Raw genomic sequence first — 27,436 nt, 5'->3', positions numbered from 1 at the left:
TATTCAATTACTTGCCAGTGTATTTGATATCAGCCCCCCACCAGGACATGAGCCCCTTGAAGGCATGAGCGTATCTGATCACTGATGTCTTCTCAGTGCTTAGAGAAGCACTTGATGCAAAGCAGACATCAAATAAATATTTATTTAATTGAACCATATTAAGGAATGAAGTTGGTCATGGATGTTGAGATAAAATCTTTCTTTATTTATTGATGACCATAAGCAAGAAAAAAAATGCTTTTATGAAACATATCTTTGTTCCTGGGTTTCCTTGAGAAGACAATTCTCCCATAACTTATTGAATGCAATCAGTACAGTAGAGTTCCTCTGAGATTGTCAAAGTACTGAGCAATGAATCAAACATTTGGCATTGACCAAGCAGTCTTTCTCTTGAATTTCAGCCCTCAACACTTCCACTAATGAGAAAATATTTCATAGAGGAAGATGTTAATCTGTAGTCTACTAGAAGTTTCTGAATGTGTCCAACTTGATTAAATGGCTCATTTTTATCGAAATGCTATCTTTTTCCCTCAAAAGTTACTTAACTGCCTTTTAAAGTTATTTCATGATGAAACCTACCAATTCCTTGCATCTACAAAAAACTCTGAACATCTTTTAAAGCTCAATTCAAATTCTACCTCCTTCAGAAAAAAATAACCTCAGCCTCACCTTCTTACCCTGAGCATTTTCCCTGAAGGACCAGAGGCTTTCATAACGTTTGCCAGAGAGGAACCCGACTGCCTGAAAAGTGAGCCTTTTCAGGAAAGAAATCGTGGCATGTATGGTTTTTTTTTTATCCTTCATTATGTATGATGCCTTTTAGCTCCTAAGTTAAATGTACATTAATTTATAATAGAATACCTTATGAAGAACAATAAGTCTTAGTTTAGATCCCTTTAATTTGGGGAGAATAATAATTCAGCCAATCATTTTGCGCCGACCTAGAAAAATAGATTTGATCAACAAATTCAACAATAAGTGTAAATTTGTACTGAGGCTCCGTAAAGAGGCCATGAACTGTCTGTCCTGAGCACTGAGGATGCACACATGAATGAGAAAGACTTTCCCAAGGAAACACAAGCAAGGATGGTGCATCTCAACCTGTAGTGGCACAATCCTTTTAATAAATAGCCCTTTGAATGTAATCGCTGTGCCTATTACCAAGAATTTTCACTATTTCACTAAAAGGAATTGGAAGAACATATTCCTGACAAGTGTTTATTCATTTTGTTGAAAAAATTACTTCCTCAGGTACAGATGGAAGCATATACTGTAATTCAGATGTAATTGACTGGGCTTATTCTAATAAATACTAATTACAGAAGTATTCTGTATTTACTATTCTACATGATTGCTTAAATGATTGTTTTTATTATTAAATGACAATTTGGAGATTTCTATGCCAAGTGAGTTGCTTGCCATGTCATGATTATTATCTAAAACCTCAAAGGGCATTAAGCCAAATGGCAATGTTAAGTATGCCAATAAATCAAAAAGAAATAGTTGGTTTTGGTCTACCTTTATGCCAAAGAATAATACAAGGCTTCTTTTTTTTTTTTTTTTTTTTTTTTTAAATATATATATATTTATTTATTTATTTTTTTTTAGTGTTTCGGCAGACACAACATCTTTGTTTGTATGTGGTGCTGAGGATCGAACCCGGGCCGCACGCATGCCAGGCAAGCGTGCTACCGCTTGAGCCACATCCCCAGCCCTACAAGGCTTCTTAATAAGAGTGTCTTTTTAAGTTTTGAAACCGGTCATACCCAGACAGCCTGAAATACATGCAGGTAACCAGTTGGTCATTGTCTCGACTATGTTGGCAATGACCTAAGGGTTGATAGTATTTATTGGCATTGTTGAAGTTATTTGCAAAAATCAAAAGAATGATTAACTAAGGTGTTTGCTTCCCCAATTCAGCTTCATTTCTAATGAAAGAGTGTGGTAGTTGGGAACCTGAGCCCCTCAAATTAATTCTGATAAAATGAATCAGTGAGAAACCAATATAGCTGTTAACCAGCAAATAGTCTGGGGTAGGGCAAGAGCAGAAGATTTCATGTCCTCATTCTGTTGCTCCCCATACACCTAAGTATGGTCAGGTCAAACTCTTTATGGTCCTACTTCCCCATATACAAACAATGCTTCCTGCTGCCCTGTTTACCATTCATGGTTATTGTGAGCCTTAAAGAAAATATGTGAAAGTACTTGTAAATGGCATAGCCCAAACACTTTATTAGTTTTTTATAAATTATCACTTGGTGCATGAAAGCTCAAAACCGCTTCTCCCACGCCATAGTGATTTGTTCAATTTACAATTAAACATATCAAGCAAACTCCAATCTCAGAGGGACTCTTGCCTCAACCCCTTAGGTCATGTCTCCTTTCCTGATCATCCACATCCTTTCCAGGATTGTTGGAGCCCTGGCTAAATGACGTGGTGCTAATTGCACAGACCTGAAGGTCAGACTTCCAGCTCCATCACTTGTTATCTGAGGTCATCAGCCAGTGTTTAAAAGCTTTCTTCCAGATCTACAAAATGATGATTAAATAATACCCATCTCACGGAATTGTTGGAGGAAGAGATGATTATGTAAAACCCATTGTATAGTGTCTGGCACAGAGCAACAATAAGGATTATTATTATACTCACATGATTTTCTGCAGCTGAAATGAAAGAAAAAAAAATCCCATTAAAGTCAGAAGACCTGGCTTTACGTCTTAGTTCCCTCTCTGATGGATTGTATGGTCCTGGATAATTTGCTCAATCTCTCCGCAGTTCAGTTACTGACTGTAAAATGAGGATAATGATATTTACTTTCTGGAGTCTGTATGAAGATCACATAGGGTAGTATATATGAATGTGCCATGCTCATTGTAAAGCAGAACACAAATACGCAAGCCTGTTATTTCATTTTTCTGTAAAAACAAACACTCCAAAAAAAATTGCAAAGATTTTATTTAGCGGCATTCTGTGCTTGGCACTTAGAAACAGTTCCGTGCATAAGGGCAAATTTTTATACACCTTTTCTTCATACATATTTTACACACCCTTTTATTGCCCCCTTTTTTAATATTCAATATTGGATTCCCCACTAGGCATATAAATACATTTATCTACAACACCTCAAAACCAAAAATCTTAATATTATCTGTATTATTTTACTTGGCATTATTTGCATTTCCACACCATTTAAAAATTTTAGCTTGTACCAAGCTTCGCTTTGTTTTCTTATCATTAAAGGATCTGAAGGGAAAAGGAAAGATGAAAGAAAAAAACCCCAAACTTCAAAATGCAATGAACTATTTGACAAAAATGGAGATCTACAGGCAAGTGGAAACATGTAGGAGACCCATCTGTAATTCCCTGGAACGTGACAGAGTTTCTCTGCCTTGGGGGCCAGTGGTCTGGCGGTCCAGCTCAGGCTGTGGAGGCATGTGGAGGCCAGGCCTCTATTTGCTGCCTCTACTCTTGATATCACCTGGGGAATTATAAAATTCTTCCTTCTTCGCGTTTCTTCTCTTTCCCCACTCTGCCAGGCTGCATGCTGTGGGATCAGCAACTCCCATGTGCTGCTTCTCTCTTCTGGATCACAGTGGTCAGAACGTGGGATGGAGATACATTCCTTGCCTGGGCCCCTCTCACTGGTGCCCTGACCATGCACAGTGTCCCAGAGAGATTTATTCCTTAGTAACACCATGATGCCTTCTGTATCCTGTAGCGGGGAAACAAACTCTAGCGCATTTCCTTGGTGAAACTCTTCTCATTGCTCACACCTTCTCTCTCTCTGTCTTGCTCTCCATTTTCTCCTGCTTGCTCTCGCTCTCTCTCTCTCTCTCTCTCTCTCTCTCTCTCTCTCTCTTTCAGAAGCTCTCACTCCCTTTTTACCGCACCACTGGGAATATCAAGGACAGCACACTCCGTGGAGAGAGCCCAAGTTTAAAAGCAATTTAAGGAAGCCAAGTCCAGTCACCCTCAGAGGCAGAGAGGGATTCCAGGATACACCGTTCTTTCCAGAAGCAGGTTAAGCTGCAGGCAAGAAAGGCTGATGGCTACTTCTGGCCCAGTCCATCTAGTGTTGTACATAGACAAATTCTTGGTGAAAGCACCCACTCTGGGCCTCCATCCACAGAGTTCACCCAGTTCAGAGTCAGTGTGCAGGGTGATTTGTGTATGTGTAGGTTTGTATATGTGCATGTATGTATGCATGTAAGTAGGTATAGGTAGGTCTGGGTGTGTGTGTGTGTGTGTGTGTGTGTAACTTTTCATGGCTGCTACATGCTAGCATCTCTCTTAACATTATTATAAAACGATTATTCAGTCTCTTCAAAAGCCACTCTGGCATAGACGATGCTTTATAAAACTAAGGTTTGGGAAGGCAGGAGAATGGCCACTGAGCTGTGGATGATTCACTGCAAGTATTCTTCAGTGGCTCAAAAGTGTCTCTTGTTGTTCTTGGGTATGTGTTTTCCCCCTCCAGGAAAAAAAAAATACACAGTTCCTATTTTCCAAAGGCACGGGGCTCCCAAAGAGGAGGATCTGCCCACGGAGACTCTGGGGGCTTGACTCCCGTAGGCTCCATGGTGTTTGGACTGACCTCTAAACCATGTGTACAGACATTTGGGAGGAGGAACCTGGGACTGCCCCATACTGCCGGCCATCACAAGTGTTGGCTGCCTGCTGATTATTAGGTGAAGGGCTAATCATGTGCATGCTGTGCTCCATCCCTGTGGGCAGGTACTGCCTCTCTCCAAAAGCCCCATTGGAGGGAGAAGAGCAGAGTAAAGTGCTTTGAGAGGCGCTCAGTTTTTCTGGGCTTGCAGCTAGCCTAGGGGAGGTGGGGAAATTGTATCCATACAGGTTGTAGGGGTTGTGGAGAGAAAAGGCATTGTAGGAGCTCTGCTGCATGTGGCTACCCCCAAACATGTGTGGTGATGAGGAGCTGGAGGCTGCATTGCCTGCCTGCATCACATACTGAAACTGGGAAGTGGGGAAGGACCCCAGCTGGCCACCGTAGGCTTCCATCTTGCTGTTGCTGGGCAACGAGGGAGGAGTTGGTATTCCTGAGATGAGGGATGGAGTCCTCTGAGGCATGAAGGTTTCAGAGGGCTGAGCGGCTGAAGCAGTTCCACTCTGGAGCCTGTTGTAGCCACTGTCACTCAGCCCTGGGTAGCTCTGCAAGGCAGCCATGTTGCTTCGGGCACAAGGTGGATAATCAGAGAGGTTTAGATTACACAGCTGGCTCTCCCGACAGCCCACGTTGAAAGTGTTGGGGGCCAAATGAAAAGTTGGAGGAGAACAGGATGGAGATAAAAGATGAGAAGAAGCCGATGGGGATGGTGTCCCAGTGCTGGAGGTGGTTGGGGAAGTACCTGTGCTGCCTCCTGAAAAATAAAACATAAATACTATTGAGTATTTTTAGATGGGTTTACCTGGGCCAAATGGGAGCCACACAGGGTGCCTTCAAATGCCCAAGATGGACTGATTTCTATAGACCCACATCTTTATTTTCAGTCAAAGTCCATACCCAGTGATTCCACCATAAACACACACCCAAATGCACACACTCTGCAAAAGAGAGGATAAAGAGGAAGACACAAAAGAACACTAAACTCTCTTTTAATTTCTGTAAAGCCTTAGTCTTATTTATTCAATTATAATAAGATTTCCAATATCCATTTTTCCATTTCTTACTGTAAAATTCACTTTTTAATAAGACCTCTAGTGATCCTCATTAAAATCCACTAGTTCAACTTTTCCCATTCTCAATGGAAATGCACAAAATGCCTATTTTAACCAGTGATTGTTTCCTACTTTTCTATCTTTAGTCTTCCAGCTCAAAATATAGCATACTCTGATCTTAGTGGAAACCAGGTGCTGGAACAGGGTGCTGTATCAGAACTGAGGCTTGGGAGGGCAGAATAGAGAGACCAGGTGGTCAGACTTGAGGCATGAGATTAAAGTTCTGTCTTATGAAAGACATATGAGCATAATTGTATGAGCTAAGTTATAATAAAACAGGCTAATCCACAAGAAAATCATTGTGGTCCAGAGGCTCTGGTGGTCTTCCTTCAAAGGAGCCTATCCAGTGTTAGAGACTGCAACAAATCTGTAATCAGAGACCTTGGAATCTTGATATTTATTGGGACAAGAGACCAAACAGTCCTTAAGCTGATGTGAAAGTCAGGAGATAATGGGCTCTACTCAAAGCTCTGCCACACTAACTACCCATATGATGCTGGACACCTCACTTACCCTCTATAGGTTTCCGTTTATTCATCTAGGAATAAGGAATTAACTTAGATCAGTGGCTCTCCAGCTGAGAGGACCTGCCATCTCAAAAATGATGATGCTCCAGGATTCCAACTCAGACCAACTAAAGGAAGGTTTGGGGGGCATGGGACTGTCATATCAAAACCTCCTCAAATTATTCTAATGTTCAGCCAGAATTAGGAACTAAATATACAACCTGAATTCTTCATTTCATAGGACCAAAAGTAGTAATTCTGTGGCTTGAATATACATGAGAATCAGCTAAAGGGCTAATTAAAATACAGATTACTGACTCTCTTCCAAAGTCTCTAATTCTATGGGTCTCAGGCAGGGTCTGAAAATTTGCATTTCTAATGAGTTCTCAAGTCCAGAATCCGCACTTCATCTTAAAGGACCTCCAGATCCTTCCACTTCTAAAAATCTTTGAATCTGTATTTGAAAGTGTTGATCTTAGGACAAGTGGATATGAGATCTGGATGAGTAGTTGATACACAAGCAGACTAAAGAAAGGCCAATTCATTCCAACCTATTTCAAATGGGTTCAGATTAAGAAGGCCCAAAATGACCTTTGCAAGCCTTCTCTTTTCCAGGGTCAAGAAGTCGCAGAGTGCAACATCCATTTCCTGTCTCTCCTAATGGAATTTAAAAATGGTGGTGAGTGCTGGACCTATTGAGCCCTTCACTGAATTCCAGAGTGAGCATCTGCTTTGTCTGCCTGTGGGATCTTCCTTAGTCTAATTCCCTCCCCCCTGCCATCATGGTACTGTCCCACAATAGCTTCTCACCTACTGTGGTCTCCAAGGGGTGCTATACACTTTAGGTCACCTACAACTCTTATTGGGACTAAGCACAATACAAAGGTAAAGGGCATTTTAGGTAGAAAGGAGCAGAAAAAAATGTTTTTATCAGCAAGAAAATTGCAAAGAAAATAGGAGGATTCCAGAGATACTGAGTTATAGAGAAACCACCCACAGTGTTCTAGGGAAGGAGAAAGAGATCCCAGATGTATGGATAAAGAATCAAATGCCTCAAAGAGGAAGTTGAATTTAATTTTTAGATGGATGGAAAAAAACACTCTGCCTATATCCACAGGTATATAATACTAGTTGTTGATGTACAAATCTGGTTCTTGTTAATAATTTTTTCTACGACCAATATTTTTTTCTTTTTTATGATTTCTTCTTTTTTAATTTTATTTTTTCTAATTTGCTATATATGACACAGAATGCAATTCAATTTATAGTACACAAATAGAGCACAATTTTTCTTGTCTCTGGTTGTACACAAAATAGAGTCACACTATTCATGTTTCCATATGTGTACTGAGGATAATGATGTCTGTCTCATTCCATCATCTTCCCTACCCCATTTCTCCTCCCTTGCCCTCCGTCTCCTTTGCCCTATCTAAAGTTTATCCAGGACCAATTTTTTATAAAGCCCAACTAATATCATCTCTTCCTTAGTCAAAAGAATTTTCCTAATGAACTTTCAAAATCCAGTTGGATTTAGAGTTCACCCAATCAATTGTTGACTTTAAAGTCATTTCAGGAAATTTTTATACCTTGTTTCTGGTTCTCAAGTTCCTTTTACAGAAATAAACAAATTACAAATATAAACAAATTACCTTTTTACAGAAGTAAAATGGTTTTTACTCCACAGTAATAGAAAAGACCAACATTTTAAATACAGCCTGTAGCTAGCCATGGTGGGAAAATCTCACGCCTGATTCCAGATCACTGACCTCCTCCCTGCTCTGGACCACAAGCAACACATTCTACCTCTTAATTCTCAGTTGGGAAATGAGGACTTAAACTCAGTTTCTGTCCTTCTCAGCACTGTCACTGTGCCTGAGGTTTAAAGTAATGTAAAGCATGAGTAGTCAACCGCAAGTGCTTTATAAGGAATCATTTTGATATGATGAAGGAGTTCTGGAAAGGGAAAATTCTAGGAGGAGAAGGAGGAGGAAGAACATCACCTGCTTCCTGTTTTTGAACATCCAAATACCTTAGTCCACTGTGCCTTACAGAAAGCTCAGAAATTCATGTTCTTCTCTTTGAGGCATCCTATCCATCTTTCTCCTTTCCGACCCTAAACACCATAAACTTCACTGAAATAAGTGCTGTGGCACAAATGGAGAAACTTGACTCCGGCTGTTAAGAGATTTGTGTTTTACGAGATAGGAATCTGGTGTCTTTTCTTTGAAAGCCTGTCCTGCTCTCCCTGATCTGGTGTTTATGTGGCCCCCGAGGAGACCACCTGTTCAGCACACTGTCCTGTCCTGCTATAGGTATGCTCCATCAGGCACTGGCCCTAGCCCTGCAGCAGGAAGTGCAAGATGGAGCATATGACTTGCTACAACTCTAAATGGTTTTCTCAGATGGCCCAAGATGGAACGAATGGTACTGATTTAAGGCCTTGATTGGTTTCACTACAAAAAAATAAGAAGGGAACTATTAACAAGTTACAGGGATTTCTGCTGAGCAGATGAGAGGCACATGTTAAAAAGTTTGTAGTCAGCTTGCTTTGGCTTTTAAATGACATTCACTGGAAATGAGATTTGGTGGCCTGCTGAGCTTTAGGGGGTGGGAGCCTCCATACGAACTAGTGTTTAAAGGGGCAGGTGTGGGGGGAAGCAAGCCTGTTCAAGAGAAGGTCACATTGCTTCCATCCAGTTTGAAAAAATGTATGCACACAAGTCCTCAATACAGATAATAATTATTTTTCACAGTTCAGAGAGAGAGAGAGAGAAGACTATGGTATCCATTTTGCAAAATAGAAAACTGAGACACTGAGAAGTCTTTATTCTCTTATGATCCAACAACCTGCCAACTGTTATCAAGTTGGGAGTACCAGGCAAGTGCTAAATAAACTTAAAGAGGCAGACCACCTCCTTTGCATTTCAACACTTGAATGAGTGAAGACCTCTCAGCACAGCAAAGCTAGGCCAAGAAGTGCCATACAGAAGGGGTCAGAGCTGCCTCTCAAAGAAAAGCTTGCCTCCCTTTCCCGTTTAGCATAGTCTGCCTGTCACCTTCATCTCCTCTGTATCTGCCAGGTTCTGGATGCTCTAAGAGTCTTGACATAAATTTATTTGGTGATCAAACATGCTGCATAGAGCCAGACAATCCTGGTTCCTGTCCTAGCTATCTTTCTGGCTTTGGGACCTTAGCAAGTTAGCCTTCAGCTTCACATTCAAGGGGGAAAAAAATGAAAGAATACACATTACAAAGTGCTCACAATAGTACTTGACATGCAAGCAAAGCGAAAGAAATTGAAAAAGCACAAATTAGTGTGTCTTTCCCACTATCCTCTGAGGCCTTAATCCACCTCAAATATAATGCCATAAATATAATTCCATAATATAATGCCATAAATAGCTTCAGACTCTCAGTTGGTCTAGTATCAAGCTCCACTCCCCATTCCTCTCCATCCTATTTTACCCCTGGACTAAAGTAAGGAGGTACATTAAAATTCATATCTGACATTAACTTGCTCCAAAATTCAAGGCTAAAAGGCAAAACAACCCAAAAGAATACATGTTTAGCAGTGATCCCACACAAGGACAACAACCTAGGATATATTTATGTACCACAAATACAAGATGAATGCGACCATGAAAATCCAGAATACCAAACCTGCTGACTTTTGCATCTTTAAATTGATCATTTCCAGATTGTAATATGGGGACTTTCATATACAGTTTTCTTTGGGGTTTATTTTTTTGTGCTTCCCCCCCCAAAAAAAATACATTGAGAAACAGTAAGATAAAACCCCATCTGGGATAGTAAAGGATAAATTTCCATGTTATTACTTGTTTCTAAGAGCCAGACTCTTCTCTCCTATAACTTCTCTCCTTCCCCTTAATTTTCTATTCTTGACATTAATTCTGTCACCCAAATGCTTAACATTAGCTATGACAGCATAAGAAATCCTAATAATAGACGAAAAAGTGACTCAATTTCAAGGTCATTTTACATACTTCCCATGACACACACACACACACACACACACACACACACATATGGACAGTCAAGACCCTAAATGATTGACCCCAACTAGTTCTCCTGTTATTTCTACTTAGAGGATGTCTTGGACACTTCCTTCACTACATTTTAACCAAGATTGTTTTCTTCTTAGTTTATACCTTTATTGTTCCTTTTTTTCCTAATCTCTTTTCTTTTTGAATTTTAGCTTAAGTTAGTGAATTCTTGCCAAACACATTGACACTATTCCCTTAATATAGCACCCAGCAGAGTTGAGTTCACTCATTCCTTCCATGACTTTTTGAGTACCAAATATGAGCCAGATATCATTCCTGCACCCAGAATTTTTTTTCCAGTACCTGGGATTGTGCCCTGGGATGCTTAACCACTGAGCCACATCTCCCTTTTTATTTTTTATTTTGAGATAGGATCTCACTAAAATTGCTGAGGCTGGCTTTGAACTCGTGATCCTCCTGCCTCAGTCTCTTGGGTCACTGGGATTACAGATGTGCATCATTATGCTTGGACCCAAAAATGTAATAATCATGTGGGGAAAAATTGGTGAGAAAAATGTGAATGAAAGACATTAACCAAAGAATGACCCAGATAAACCAGAGCACACTCTAAAAGAGGATTCAGCTTATTACAGATAGCAGAGGGTCCCCAGCAAGTGAGGTTTAAGCTGAGTTCTCAAAAATAGATAGCACTAAAAAGGCCAGGGAATGGGAGGTAGCCTCTCAGGCAAAGGAACAAGTTGTGGCAGGAAAAAGCACAGCATGCTTGAAAAGTGGCATAGGCTATAACTAGATCAGCCGCCGATAATGAAAGGGACCACTCATTGATGCTTAGTAACTCCTGGGTGCTTTTGGAAGCACTCTCTTATCTAAGGCACTAACTTATCTATAATTCTCATTGCCCCCATCTCTATGTTAGAGTGGAAGCAGAAAAGACAGAACATGCGAGGTCTAGTGGGCTTTGCCAAGGATATGTCTTCTACAGAGAATGTAAACTGTGACCATTGAAAGTTCTCAGCAATTGGAGTAAGGGGGTGAAAGGAAGAGATGTGGAGAATGGCTCAGAGGAAAAGATAGAGGCTTGAGGGATGTCATGGTCATTCAGGTGAGAGATGACAGCAGCTCAAAGTGGGGTGGCAGAAATGGGGTTAGAGATGTGGACAGAGTCCAGAGCTTGGTAATGGTGGTTCATAGAAGGCAGGACAGGGAAAGAAATATACAGGATGACCAGCGGATGGTGGGAGGGTGCCAGACTTAGTTCTGGACACATTGAGCATTAGGGACATTAGGGGGGAAGAAATACAATGTTACCAATTACAGGTTGAGTTGCCCTCAACTAAAATGCTTAAGACCAGAGTGTTTTAGATTTTAAATATTTCCAGATTTTGAAATATTTTCATATACATAATAAGATATGTTGGGGATGGGACCTAAACCTAAAATTCATTTTTGTTTCATATACACTTTACACATAGAGCCTAAAGGTAATTTCATGTAATATTTTTTAGTAATTCTGTGCATAAAACAAAGTTTCACATTATGGAATTTTCCACTTGTGAGGATCATGTTAGCGATTCAAGCAGTTTTAGATTTTGGAGCATCTCTGATTCTGGATTTGGGGATTAGGAATGCTCAAACTGTACTGTTATTTCAGAGGGTTGAATTGAGATGGTCTCTACCTCCCATGTGGAGCATCTCATTCTTACAGTGTAAACCATGCTACAAAATCAAAATGTTTTTTCTATACCATACACACACCAAAAAAAGAGGGCTTTATGAAACCATCTAGACCAAATCAGTGCTAGCTATGTCCTGGGACTAGATTGTCACACAGCTCACATGGCTTGCAGTTTACCGAGCTGAAGGAAAAGATTGATTGCCATTCTGGAAAGAAGGTAGAAGATGGCCCTAAATTCTTGAAATCTGCTGATGCTGCCATGGTTGATATGGCTTCAGGCAAGCCCATGTGCACTGAGAGCTTCTCTTACTCTCCTCCTCTGGGTCATTTTGGTTATTAGTGATATGAGACAGTTGTTGTGGGTGTCATCAAAGCACGGACAAACTGCTGGAACTGGCAAGGTGACCCAGTCTGCCCAGAAAGCTCAGAAGGCTAAATGAATATTACCCCTACCACCTGTCACCCTAGTCTTAATCAGCCGTGGAAGAACAGCTTAGAACTGTTTATCTCAATTGGTCATTTAAGTTTAATTAGTAAAAGGCTGGCTAATGATAACAACGCATCATGAAACCTTCAGAAGGAAAGAAGACCATTTGTGGACCATTGTATGGAGGTGGCAGTTTTAAGTTACTCGTTTTTCAAGTAAGTAGTTTGGAAACAACTTGACCAAAAAAAAAAAAAAAAAAAAAATCTGTCACAGAATTTTGAGACCCATTAAAACAGAGTTTAGTGGACATTGGGGAAGGAGTGCTTTTAAAAATTCTGTGTGAATACACAGTTGAAAACTAGATAGATAGGCATTATTCTTCATCTTAGAGATAAGCAAGGTCTGTATAAATGGACTATATTTGAATCATTACAGTGACTTTACAGTTCAAAGGCTGATTTCCATTGAATTTTGTTTTCTCAATATTTTACTAATGTGACTTGCTCACTGTTTGACCCCTCTCACTGACCAACTCTTAACTAATACAAATCAAACAGATGAAAATTTAGTCACCAATGCAGACCTCATACTTTTAATGCATTAAAATTGCCTGACAAACACGTAATGCTGTTGAAATCTTAGCAGAAGGGAAGCCTTCTGAAATGGAAGTCTCCTCATTTTTCCACATAGGGAAATAAATTGCCAGCTTCTGGGTCATCAGAATCATTCCTTATAGTACATAGTTATCAGATCACTTGAAGTCACTTTTCACAAAAACTCTCTCAGTTTGGGCCATGCAAATGGCTCCATCATATGTAAGAGCAACTTGAGGCACACTGTATTCAAGAATGTCCAGAGGAACAACAGGATCACATTATACTTGATTCTAATGGACCTGGGCTCTTATTTCTTCTCCTCTCTGTGTCTGTATTGTCTCGGTCACCTTTACCACGCATCGCTTACATGGTTAATTCATTTCCTACCTGCTACTATCAGCACTCAAGCAGAAGTCATCCCTGAAAGAGAATTTCTATCTCCAGACTCTCTGAACACATAATTACCTGGCTGATTCTAAATGAAGACACCTGAAGATAAGACCATACCATAGACTTCATTTAAAAAATGGAATTCAGAACTTTTTAGAGCTAATGCCCAAGTTATTGAACAATAAACCATCAATAAGAATAAACTAAACTCTTATGGAAAATTAAAGTTCTAGTGAATAAGAATAATGTGGCCTGGAGGAGTAGAAACTGCCCTGTAAAACAAATGAGGCATATTATCAGTTTCCGCTTTTCTGAAACCTCTTAACTGAGGATAGTACTAGACCACTAAATGCCTGGGTTTCCTTTTTGTGTCAAAGGCTGAAGACAATGAATCCTGTGAATTCTTTTCCCAATAAGAAAAAATGACAATTCAGAACATTCTATTCAATATGTCTTTTAAATAGAAGAATTTGAGTTTCTGCAAAACTATGATGAATTCATCAGAGTGTTTTTCTTGAAATTTTACTAGCATATGAGTCTTAATGAATGACAGCCAGGGCAGGGAGAATAAAGCATGTTGAACCTCACCTAAGTAGAAAGACTGATGCAGTCTCTACCAGTAGGAGGACAAAACTGTCCTAGGTGTACTATTTGACATGACAAACATTTGTGTGTTTGAAGCTGACCTGGGTGAGTCAGTCACTACTGGGATCTTAGGCGTGTAGCCAACATTGTCAACTCTCCCCTCACTAAAAGGGAATTACACAGGACAGTGTGCACTGAAGCTTCCACTGACAACATCACTTTCTACTCCTTCCAAGACACAGAGCAGTTCAGCATAGATGTCTCCTTTATGCATTTTTAAAGTGATCCTGTCCAGAGCTACTAGAACTCTTAGTTCTTAAGGCAGGAGAGAATGGTTTTTTTACAGTCTGTTAACAAAAGGAAACCAAAACACATAGTTTCTAATAATAAGAATCTGGATCAAGTTCACTATATATTCAGAAATAGATTTCAATTAAACCACTTAATAGAAAATTTCATCAACTATTGAATAGAAACAATTCAGTAAACTGGCTTTTCCTTTAGCCTCATTCCACTACCACATGTATCTCATAATTCAAGCTTGTTCCCCCCAATAAAAAAGGGGTCACTGAGATAGTTTTGAAATTGTGCTTTGATAGTTCAGTTTCTCCTAAACCAATTGCTATTAAAGTGTCAATAATAAGCCTTCATGCTGATGCTCAGTACAAGTACCATGACACCTGCTGTACTGCATACCTAAGCATCCATGCAGGTTTCCTGTGCCTGCATCTGCCCCACAGCCTCACAGGCTGTTGCAATGCAGGTGGCCACCCCCAGTGAGCACATCATATCCACACCACATACATACAAGGCACAGGCTGACAGTGATGCTGCCCACCTGAGCCAGGGGGTCACCAAGGGATTTTATTTACATTTGTTAGGCACCTCCTGGGTTCCAGGCCCTGTGGCATATCTTGGAGACACAGCAGTGAACAGAACTATCACCACTGATGCCTGCTCTTGGGAACTGACAATATCTCTGCCAACCTTGTCTACTTTCTCCACAATCCAAACTCCTGCTTAGCTAGAGCTTGGAAAATCAATGGTAAAGTGAAGGCAAATAAGTAACTAACCACCTCAGAAAAAGATTGGATAGGGGTCTTTGGACAACACACTTCCATTTATAAAGGAACTTTATATAAATTGCCTCCCCAAAATAATTATCCCTCGTTTATGGGTGAGTCCACTGGTACTCAGAGTAAAAGAAACTTGCCAAAGTTTGATAGAGAAGACCATCCAAGGTGAGGATCCAGGCCTCCCTAACTCCAATAAAAGCTATGCCTTGTAGGGGAGAGAAGGGCTCAAAGCAGTAGTAAATAATAATAATTGACACGGCTTCTAATCACAGTCTTTTGGGAAGAACGTAACTTCATATGAAAGGTTTCTGTTCCTCCCCATCTATTAAAAAAAGAGATGAAAATTCTGGATTGCTAACCTCAGCAGATCCTGATGAAGACAGACAGCCTAATCATGCTTTGAATGAGTTATTATCAGAAAGACCATATTCTCTATCCCTGTTAGGAATGCTTGTCCAATGATATAAGGGGGGATGAAGATGGTGATGCTGATGAGGGTGACAATGGGTAACTAGCATGTATTGAGTTCTTCAGATGATTTTAAATTCATTATCCCATTTAATTCTCAATAAATATTCTAGCATATTCATCTATATAATGCAGAAGAGAAAAATGGGACATCAGAAATCTTAAGGGACCTGACCCAGGTCCCAAAGCTAGGAAGGAATAGTGGTAAGACCCTAAAATGTCTTGACTCCTGAGTTCATGATTAAAATTACTAAACTCATCGTAAAACATAAGAGATTTCAATGATGTTGGTGACGAACCTGGTTCAGTGTATGCAAAGGGAGAGGGGCCCTGCTGAGAAGAGAATTCAGTATAATGTATTATCAAGTCCTAGAATGGCCTGCTTAATGGAAGAACTCCACATTCAAAAGTTGGGCTCTATTCGTGGTAGCCACAGAATGAGCTTGGTCTGTACATGTTGATCAGTGTCAATTTTGGGCAGGGGGGAAGCTGGAGAAGGACATTCATACACCATCTTACACCCTGGGAAGCTTCCACTCAGGTACCAAGATGGGTAGCCCTAGGAATAGGAGTAGACCAAGAAAAGGAGTTGAAGTCCACCAAGGAACCTTCTATATACATAGCCAGGATTTCCCAGTCTGCACTACACGGGAAGAAATATTAGAAATTGGATAAAAAAACACAAAGACAGTGGGACACAGTCCACTTAGCCCACCAACTTGAGAGGAGTGTTGATTCAGACAAGCAAAGCACGAGAGCACAATATTGCAAGGTTCAGATAGGCCTGAAGCATCCCGCTTTTTACTGTGAGCTCTTGACAGGATATATTCCCATTGTCGGGAGGGAAGGCTTTTTGTATCTAAAAAAAAAAAAAAAAACTTAGAAATAAGAAAGCTGTTGAAGCTTCCATGAGGAATAAATGTCATTATGATGAGGGTCTCTTCAAATACCAAGGCCTATGTGCACGCTTAGTAATACTCCACAATGATTTCATCACCATCGTAATCATAAATACACAGACATGCTTTTAGGAAGGGAGAAAAGAATTTCGAATGCCAGATGAAGCGCTGCCTCTAGAACAAGCTTGTTTGCACAAGCTGGTGGTGATGCTTGGGTTATTTATGGAGCTACTGAGATCTCTTTGTTCCAGGAGAATTGGTGTGACCCATGTCTTGGCCTGGGGCCAGATGTGCTACACTCAGCTCAGGCCCCACCTCCCAACCCTGTCACCACGCAGACGCCCTGCCCAAGGGCTTTACCTTGCTGTTTTTGCATGGTAGTGAAATCCTCAAAAGTGAGTGTGCGCACAGGAGGTCTCCAGAAAGCATAGGTTTCCATGATAGCTTCAAGTCCAGTTCTGCAGAAGGAAAAGTCAGAAAATAAAGTGGTGAGTAATCCTGAGAAATACACTGACTTTTTAAAGATCTGGAGGTGGTTTGTTTGGCAGGTGGCATTTTATAGGCACTGAGACATCACCATCAGGACAAATCAGTATGAAAAGGCAGGAGGTATAGACTCTGCTAGACTATAGAAGGAGGAACAAATTAACCTAATTATTCAGATTATTTGCAGGCAACTTTATAACCATGATAAAATTCTACTCTGAGCATTCTTCAAAGGAAGTTTGTTGTGTATGAAAAGAGCATATTGAATGATAAAGGTCAAGGTCACTAATATCATGAGTACAGCTGAGCAGAAAGTAGCACTGGCTGCTTCTCTAGCTCAGGACAATGCCATCATCAACTCCACACCCAGGTATGTAAACTGTCAATGAAATTGTCAAACTCATGTAGCTTCTAAGAATTCTTAAATCAACAGAGATGAGCCCGACAACAAATAAAAGGAGAGTATGTGATCAAATACACTCAAGATTCCATTTCAACAAAAGATACCTACCTACAGGCAAAGAAAGGGCATGGTCCCAGAAATTATACCTCAGGCCAAAAGACCAAGACAAGACGAGTCTACAAATATTTTACTTTGCATTTTTATAACTTAATAATTCAGCTAGTATTTGTTTGTGGTACCAAGTATTGAACCCAGGAGCACTTAACCACTGAGCCACATCTCCACCCCACCTTTTTTTAATATATTTTAATTGTTGATGGACCTTTTGTTTTTTACTTATTTATTAACTTATATGTGGCACTGAGAATCAAACCCAATGCCTCATATATGCTAGGCAAGTGCTCTACCACCAAGCCATAACCTCAGCCCAATCTCCACCCCCTTTTATTTTTTATTTTGAGATCGGGCCTCACTAAGTTGCTTAGGGCCTTGCTAAATTCCTGATGCTTTGAACCTGCTATCCTCCAGCCTTAGCCTCCTGAGCTGCTGGGATTACATTCAGCCGGTCTTTGGGACTTACAAACTGCCAGACTTTAGGAAATAACCAATATTTTACAGTTAAACTCCTTGACGGTTTTGGTTCAGTGGTACTAGATAAACTATCAACCGACTATGTGCACACTGTCTGCTTTACCCTTCGATGAATTGTATCTCTGTTATCTTTTATGAGGCTGATATACATGGTCCTCAGATAATTATCCAGGATGATTTCAACATATTCTTGCTGATACTCCATATCCCCCCAAACACAGTCACTGGTTGAGGCTCTGTTTAAAGCTTTGAACGCAGCATCTGATTCCTGACTTTTCTTTGCAACTGTGTCATTTCTATCTAGGTGGAGGGAGAGGAAGCAGGGGACTATGGGGACGGAGGAGAAGGGAAGTGGAGAAGAGATTGGCTGAGTCTTCTTGTTGCAAAGTCACTAGAAGGCTGCACCATGCACCTTCCCGGAGCAGACAGGCTTCCACTCCCTTGATAATACATTCACAGGTTCTCTTCAGTCTTACACGCCAAAAATAAAGTGAGACATTTTATTTGAAGTGAGAACAACTATCCTTTCCTTATGAATGACCAGAGTATCCCCTGAGGTTCTTCTCACACGAGCTGCTGACACACGGAAGGGTTCTTTGTGTTGGAAAAATGTCCTCTCTGAATAGGCCTTACTTGCACAGCTAACTTTCTAAAGTCTTCCCTGGAATCTCGGAGGCTTTAAATACACCAAGGTTGGCAAACCAAACTCTGTATTTTAAGAAGAGGTTCAGAGGAGAGAGTGTCGCATGGTGTTTATTAGCTGTTAATCTGTTAGAAGTAGGAATAGAAGACATCTCCACATAGTCGCTCTAAGTTAATGCTGAATACAGTACATGAAACTATTTGTGGGGAGAAAGAGCCCAGGCCATCAGGGAGTTCAGAATAATAAGGGGATAGTTAGATAAAGCCATGCTGAGCCTTGGTGGACAGAAGAAATAGATAGGCCAGGCTTAGACCTTACTGCTTTGTTGTGGAATGCTGGCGATCCACCAGAACATCTTAGGATTCCCTTTAGCGGCTCAGGAGGCTCACTCAAATGGCAGAGGTTTTATTCCATTCTTTCCAGGAGCATGTACCAGTGATGAGGACAAAATATTAGCTCAAGGACAAAGAACAATCCCTTCTCATTTCATAATCAAGTGCTAGAAGATTGTGAAAAATGGCAATAATACACTAATATACTGCCAATATTGTATTCATTGAAAAAAACAGAAAATGAACTTTGGATTCATTTTCATAATAGCCCAAAAGGCTGAGGCAAATTTATACTATAATCAGCTTTATACTATAAAATAGTTCCCATGTATCTGTAAATACATGGGAAATGTATTTAAATACATTTATTTAAATACATAAATACATAAATCTAAAATCCAACTGAAAACAGAGCTATAGGACCAGATTTAAAATTTGAGAAGGGTCTAGGGTATCATCTACATTCTCCTCTGACATCATCCTGTCATCCAGACTCTGTTGGCATATAAATATTCAGTGTTTTATAAGATCTGTTAGAAAGTTCTTTCTGACATTTGGTTAGAATCACCCTCTAGGTCCATATCAATGGGTGAATGATAGAAGTACACATTTCTACACAAAGTCTGCCTGCCACATCCTCACCCATGAGACCTTCTTTAGCTTAAGAATGCAATATATAACATGCCTCATATGAACACATCCATGGTCCATCAAAGGGTCTGTCACACAAGGATTATTTTGGTGGTAGACTTAAGTAGATAGGGGTTCTGATTTTCCCCCAATAATGGCTAAGACCACAACATTACTAGCCATACCTTAGTAATCCACTATGGCTCCATCTCTTACAGATTTATACTATAAAGAAGATAGTATAAATTATCCTGTGATATGCTTTATCCTACGTAGGATGATATAGATATCACAGATTTATATTAGTCAATCTGTTTATGTACTTAAAGTATATCTCTTTTTAAAAAAATTAATCCTATTTGTTTTCTGTGTGTCATATTTTTTATTCGTTCTCAAACTTTATCAAGCTTCATTGGACAGATCTAATTATTAGAAGTCACTAATTTTATACTGGTGTAGTGTTATGGCAAGATTACAAAATTCCCCTCTCTCCACCACTAGCAAGTATGCACCTTAGGCTTTGGATCCATGATTCTCCATGCCCCAGTGTCTAACCCAATGCCTGTTACACGATGAGATCTCAATTGATATGAATTGAATTAGGAAGTAGAGGAATAGATGTCTTATAACAGAGTAATCATTGCATTAAGTTTTACTAGCATTCATTTTTTTTTTCTAAACCTAAAACTTAAGAAAACAACTTGGTACAAAATAAAGTTTCTGACAATGAAAGGAATCCTCTAGAGTTGGAGATTTGGGGAATTGTTTCTATAGCTAATTATGATTGATTGTGCCTTTATTTACCTAGGTCTCAGAGAGGGTTCCATTTTCCTTTGATTTCTTCTGATTCAGTGATGGAGTATTTGACCTTCAATAGAGTCTGAGTCCCCTACCAGAGGCCAGTCATTTCTATCCTTCAAGGTCTCTTATAAGAGACCTTGCCAACTACTTGTTAATATCTTCAGTCCTTTGGATGTCTATTCCAAGTTTATCCTGGGGTACACATTATTTACTTACTCTCCATAATTTTATATTAGTTTTGTAAAATTTTTCATTTTCATTTTTTTAAGTGAATTCATTGCCTCAGAGATGAAGAAAAGCTGCCTTGAGCAACCATGGTTTCATTGACACATGCCCCACAATGGGTCTCTTTGGGTCTGTTGCATACCAACAGATATCATCTCTGAGATTTCCAATCAGAGATGGTCAAATTGGCAAATGTCCCACTCTTGCTCATTTTCCCCTGTGAACCAGTTGCTCCAGTGACAACACAAGCCATGTCCAAACTCCCTTTCTTTGGTCCTCTGGCTGCCACTCCCTCTCTTCTTTCCAGGACTTTTCTCTTTAGACCTGTCAATGTGTTTGCTGGTCAACCAAGAGAATGTGCTAAAAAAAGGGGGGGGGGAGGAAGGAGGGAAAGCAATCCAAAGAGCTCTCTCACAAATTATTGATGCCTCAAGATCAACTGATCTGGAAAAATAACCAGATTGTTAAAGAAATAGCCTTCCAATCTCATTTTTTTTAAATGGCAAGGCAGGATCAACCCTCCAAAGTCCAGCAGATGTTTGAAGATTAAAACAACAATTATGAAAACATTCAATAGACTCTGATGCATAGTTTCTGATTTCTACTTGTCTTGAGGTAGGGAATTTCTTTTTATTGTTTCTTCCATTTATTTTCTCTTTAGTCCTCTCTGGCTCATCTTTAACTATGCTTCATACTACTTGCTGGTGATAAAGGGAACATATGCAATGGGTTGATAAGACCATTGGTCATCTCTCAAAGGCTAAGGGTAACTTAATGTGACAGGGGTTTTGAGATCATAAAGGAGTTATTTGATCAGGGGGGAAAATATGTGCTAAGTTCAGGAGATATAAAGCATCTTCACTCTTTAGGGGCATGATTTTCCATGCCCCAATGTCTAACACAATGTCTGTTACACGATGAGATCTCAATTGATATCCTTTAGGAGTATCCTGTTCAATAAAAAGAGAACAATGGGTAAATGACTAATTTCTGAGCTATGTGATGCACTGGAGATACATAGATATCATGGCACCTCAAGCAAGTAGTATTTAATATACCTGAAAAACTTAAGGAAGACCCCACAAAGGGACCAGTTATTTAACCTTATTTATAAAATGTACTCAGCAGCCTTCCATTCAGACATGAGGCATTAAGGCCTTTCTCTACTAAGAAACAGTATGTGCAATGACTTGGAGGCATGGAAGAGAAGGAGTGTTCTGGAAACTTAAAATAAGTCAAGGTGATGGAAGTTCAGGGTGTGAAATGACATAGACATCATAGGCATTCATTCCATGTTCAGTGTTCAGATTTCATCTCATGGGTGGTGGTGTGCCTCCTTTCCTTTATCATACTGTTCCAGTATTTGAAAAGACTCAGAACCAGGATATACTATTGTTTCTGGTCTTATTATTACTATGACACAACATTCTTATACTGTCCTTGCTCCATCGAGGAGATGAGGTCAAACCTTCCACACTTCCTTCTCTTTCACTAGATTTGGAGTCAGCTCCAACATCACTAATATCTTGATTATTCAATATACTTCTTGTCCAGGAATATTCTAAAATACTTCCCAGTAGAGTTCTGCAAATTAAATAAAAATCAAACATTCATTCCAATCTTAGCTTCAGTTGATACAATGAGTATATTTACACTATCAAGTAGTTGTCATCAATGTGCCTCCTCCAATAGCTTGGAAGAAGAAGTAGCCAATGGAAAGATGCTTGGAGTTGAATTAAAATTGTTCATCACAGAGTGAGTCCCACTTTGGAATTCCTGCCAACTCCCAACACACACACACACACACACACACACACACACACAGACTTGGAGTTTGAATCGGTAGTAATGACAGTCCAAGAAGAGTTTTCACTGCCTTAAGAAGTATGACCAAAATCCATAATAATACTAAGCAGACTGGAACGTTCCTACTTGGATTTGGTAATACTAAAATCACATGAGAGGCGGATTAGCATCACAGTTAAGAGCACTGGCTCTGGAGCTAAACTGCCTGGATTCAAATTGCAACCCTGCTTATTATTCGTGCAACCTTGGCCAAGTTATATAACCTCTTCATGCCAAAGGCTCCCTATCTATAATATGGAGATCATGATAATATTTTCTCCTAATTGTTATTTATTAAGCACAGATTGATTAAAGACAAACTATACCCAAACAAGGAAGAAAATATAGTGAAAGACTGAGGACTACTGGTCTTAACTCCAGCAAAACAAATCTAAATCATTACGCTCAGGTGGTGGCCTGTAAGAGCAGAATATGTCTTACTCCACTGGAATTCAGAACCATATGTTACCTAATTCCTTTTCTCATCTCTCCTCAAAGAACCAAAAGCTATCCTTCAAGCCCCTGTAGGCCTCATTATCTTGCAGATATTTCAGACTTCAATATGTTAGCCATTAAAGAGACGTCAGTCACTCCGCTGAATGACACCATCCCTGGGCAAGAGCCATAGATAATAAAACAATTGCCAACTTTCCCTGGCAAAGCCATATGGCCAAGAGGACAATGGTGGAAAAGGTTCATGAAAAGGGAGAGAGAACAAATAATAAGGCAGAGAAAAATGTTAAGTACTTGCTAAAAGACCACAAGCCAGGGGACATGATGAACAGCTATGGCCTGGGTGAATAGGAGGAGATCAGCTGGCTGCTGCTGCCAAAATCCAGCACAGGGCCAGCTACCTTGAACTTTAGATGCAGTGGCGCTTGAGAAGGAGCTGATGACTTCCATAGATCTGCTAAACAGCAGAAGCCACCCACGCCAGGGACAACAAAAAAAGTATGCAAAATCTACAGGGGCTAGTGAGATTGCCAGGAAAGAGCAGGATGAGATTGGCTGGAAAAATATAGCCAATGGCTCCAGAGAGAACAAATGAAAACAGAAATTCAACAGGAGGGACACACTTGGGACATTGTGTGTGTTGAAAAAGGGCAAGTGGACAGCTTATTGGCTCTAGGTTTGCTATGCGAGCCTTCAAGAGCAACAGGGAGCCAGAGATGGATGAGGGCATGGATTCTGCTGACTGGTAAGCTGTGCCTAAAGAGGAGTGTGAAATCCTTCTCTGGATGCTGGGCCTGGCTGGATTTGCAAATACGGATAGCCAGTCTTCACTATATTCAGTTTTACCACAGGCAAATCTCCCCAGGGGAAATGCTACACTTCAATGTGGTGGTAAAAACGAACAATTTGGACTTCAGGTACTATGTGCAGTAATTATCGCTCTGGTTTGTATACTTATGATTTGAATGGCTAGAAATGAATGAAGTTCAGTTATATGAAATTGCTGTTATTTTGCTATTTTTGATCAGTAAGTATAGCGGTTTCCTATGTTTAGCTCAATAGATGAAGGTGTAGATTTGAGTTACTTGTTTAAAACAGACAACTGCCCTACCAGATGTTACCTAGGGTCCACCCTGCATCCTTTGTCCCCCTCCTCTCCAAGAAAAATGGTTTCATATCTAAGCAAAAATGAACAGGCCCTAGGATTTTCTAGCTAATTTTTCCTATATACTTCTTTTCCTTTCTGCTAACATTATGTGCTTTAATTCCTCATTGTCACACTCCTCTTTCTATTGGATGTTGGAAGAAGCAGCTGGACCTATGACAGTGGCTCTTCATTTCATAACCAAGGCTTAGCTGCTTAAGTGAGGATCCTAGAAAAATCCCTTATTCCCCAATATTTTCACCATCACCATTAGAGAATAAGTCCTTCCCTGGAGTTAAGTATTAATTTGACCAAACATCCACTTTCAACAGATACATCTACTCTCCAGGCAGTGAATGATCCTCATTCCCTGAAATGTTATGTATTGGGACTCAAGGCATCACGAAGGACTGCCCCCAGCCATGTTCCCAGCAAACAGCAGTGTTGGCTGGAAACATTCTGAGAATGAGCTCACACTCAGATTTCCTCTTGGACCTCATCCTTATTGTTTCTTCAGTGGGGGGCAACCCATTAAAATTACTTATCCATATAGAGCAACCTCCCACAAGACAGGACTTGTCCCTGGCTCCTGTCTGACAGTTCCTGAGTTGTGAAACTCAATTGCTCAGGCCTCCATTAGTGGACTCCAGAGAAAACACACCCTCCCCAAAAGCTGTGGTAATTTCCTGGGCAATAGATGGGCCATTCTATGAATCCGATCGTACTTTCCTATGTATAGATATGAATATACCACAGTGAATCTCACCTCCATGTAATATCAACAGGCACTAATTTTTTAAAAAATATACTACAAATAGAAGAAAAATCGGTAGAGGAGAGAAAAGGGAACAGGAGCACGTAGAAGGAGAGGGAAAGAAGAAGTACTGAAGACTGAATCAGAGCAAATTATATTCCATAGGGTATCAATTGAGATCTCACATGTTTGCACAATTATGTCAAAATGAACCCTAAAATAGGTGTAACTAAAATGAACTAATAAAAAAAAAAGATGGGCCGTTCTACATGTGATCTGTCATGGAAATAACATTAGTGACTTCTCAGACATGCAAACATCAACATAAACACCCAAACATGCCAGATGGAACAGCTCTCCTTACAGCTGGAATGGAGGCTGGGAGTTCAAATACAACCCAAGGTTAAAGGTATGATGAAGGGCACTGGCAGGGAAGAACCTACTCATTGCACTTGTAAGTTCATAGGGACCCCTCGCTCCCCAGACAGATCATAATTTTGATCCTCTCCTTTCTGTTTATGTGTTTGCTTTGGAGGAAGTCCCTGGGAATTAAATAAAATTTCCCAAGCTGACTTGGGTTTTCTGTAAAATCTTGGCGGCCACCCCTGAAAGAGACACCGCTCTCACATCAGACATGTCCAGATGACCCACGGTGTCCTCTTGCCCTCTGCTCCTTTGGTTCCCCCTTTAACAGGCAGGGTCTCTGCAGTTGTTGCTGCCTCTAGCTGAGCAATGCTGGCTCCCCAGCCCTGTGGGTAGATGTCCCTCCCAAGGGTGTTTCTCAATGGTGAGACCATGCAAAGAGGTTTGCTTCTCTTCAGCTTCCTGACCCCTACCTTCCCTTTAGTGTTCTCAGCAAGGGGGTGCCCCCCCAAGCCTCAGATTTAAATCAAAATCACTGTTAGCCTTTCAGACTAACTGATAATGTTTATGTGATTCACTCTATCTTCCCTTCTCATTGGGTGTCCAAAACTAGCTCCCAGATGCTGCGCTCCTTAATTTGCTCTTGGTTGGGACAAGGCTTTCTCAAGCTAGTGTCCCCAGTTCTAAATTTCTCTGCCACTCATCAACACTATTTTGAATGATGAACAATTATTTCATTCTATACACAAGGCACTGTGGGAGAAATTTATGAGCATAAACTTGAAAAGGTACAGTCCCAGCCTTCCAAGAGCTTACATTCCAACAGGGGATGAAGCCCAGGAACACAGACCATAAGACAAAACATAATCTGAAGCTAAAGGAGTCTATTTTCTGAACCCAGAACTAGGAAGGTGTTACCATCTCTTCCTGGTAGCAGAGGTCTCCCAGAGGTAACTCTGGTTATTGCACCCTGAGACCTGAATGAAAATGAACGTATGTTGACCCCCTACTCAAAATCAGATTTAGGACAAAAAGTTTTTGAGAAATCTAGAAGTTGAACAGCTTACAAATAAACACAATCTCCCTCCCATTGAAGAGAAAATTCTTAGAAACAAAATCTGTCAGTGTCTCTACTCCAAAAGGAATAACTAGCTATTATTATTATTATCCTCACAACATGAACCCACACTTTCTCCTTCTCTCTCTCTCCCTCTCCCTCCCCCCTCTCTCTCTCTGTCTCTCACACATACACCACACATACACATACACGTCTTCTTATACACATATACATATCCTTATACACACATCCTCATACACACAGAGACACACACAGAGGCTCTTGATGAAGATTTCTCATCAGGGGCATAATTACGTGGCATGGAAGGGAGCAGCACTCTAAGTACAGCCTGAAGGGTGGAGGCCTTCTCACACCGAAGCATGTGCCTGAAGCTTCCTAAAGAAGCAGAGAGAACAATGAAACGCTTTGATGATGGTGGCACCACTGGGCTGACCATGTGTGCTCCCTGGAGCTCCTACTGGGATTCTGGACGGTCCAGTGAATATTCCCTCTTGTCTTCCTCCAAGTTCAGAATCATTTCTGGGAAGCACATAGGCACCTAACACAATGAACCCCAAAATGCCAATTTTACTGCTGGTGTAATTGTCTGGGGACCCTGCAGATCGTGAGCAGGCCAGAGCTGCCCTGAAAGGTGCTGACCCCCTCCAGTTGCCGGCCTCCTCTGCTAGGCTCGCCACCCAACAGGACAGCTTGGGATGCGTGCTGTCAGCAGACAAGCAGATTCTGAGGAGTCCTCCTCCCAAACAATTAGATTAGTCACTGGTTCCCAGGAGAGGAAGAAGAAAGGGACTGTAAACCAGGACACTTCTCCCTAGAGACCTCCTTATATTAAAATATCAAGAATGGCAGCTAGTGTCCTTAGCCACAGCTCCCTCGACACTCTTCTCTGTGCTTCAGAGGACACAGCTGTCAGCCGGGCTACACTCTGATGGTATTGAGTGTGAGAGGCTCCAGGCCCAGGAGACCCTCACGAGGCATCTGAAGAAAGTGCAGTGGGTGGCTGCATCCTGCCATCTTTCCCCTCACACGCCTCCCTTCCCCAGCCTCTGGATCACGCTGGGATGGATTGAGATCGACAAACCTGAACGTGTTTTGGTTTGAGGTTTGGCAAACCCTGTAACTCCAAAGTATTCCACAAATGTTTTGTGTTCTGCAAAACCAGAAAACATTGGCCAAGCACTTTCCCCCCTAATTTTTAAGCCCATGTGTTTTTAAAGGAAATGTAATCCGTATGTTTTGGGTACATTTATATGCAACTCATCAAGCCATGCCCCTTGGTATGAGTCACTTGATGTCTAAAA

The 27,436-nt window shown here is 40.7% G+C and overlaps 1 protein-coding gene across 1 annotated transcript in view; it reads right to left on the bottom strand.

Annotated features, from left to right (window-relative positions):
• Positions 1 to 2,952: 2,952 nt before the first annotated feature.
• Positions 2,953 to 27,436, bottom strand: part of Tbx15 (T-box transcription factor 15) — a 108,413-nt gene continuing 83,929 nt past the window's right edge. Inside the window, exons 7-8 of the mRNA XM_046458295.2 lie at positions 16,748 to 16,845; positions 2,953 to 5,382 (exon numbers count right to left, since the gene is read on the bottom strand). Coding sequence (XP_046314251.1) covers positions 4,598 to 5,382; positions 16,748 to 16,845 — 883 coding nt within the window. The 3' untranslated portion in view covers positions 2,953 to 4,597. The remainder of the gene's footprint in view (positions 5,383 to 16,747; positions 16,846 to 27,436) is intronic.

The sequence above is a fragment of the Marmota monax genome, unplaced genomic scaffold (assembly GCF_021218885.2).
Source record: "Marmota monax isolate L192 unplaced genomic scaffold, Marmota_monax_Labrador192_F-V1.1 WCK01_AAM20220418_F8-fsc00087, whole genome shotgun sequence".
Taxonomy (NCBI): domain Eukaryota; kingdom Metazoa; phylum Chordata; class Mammalia; order Rodentia; family Sciuridae; genus Marmota; species Marmota monax.
The sequence above is the reverse complement of the archived record's forward strand: the minus strand, read 5'-3'. Positions and strand labels throughout refer to the sequence as shown.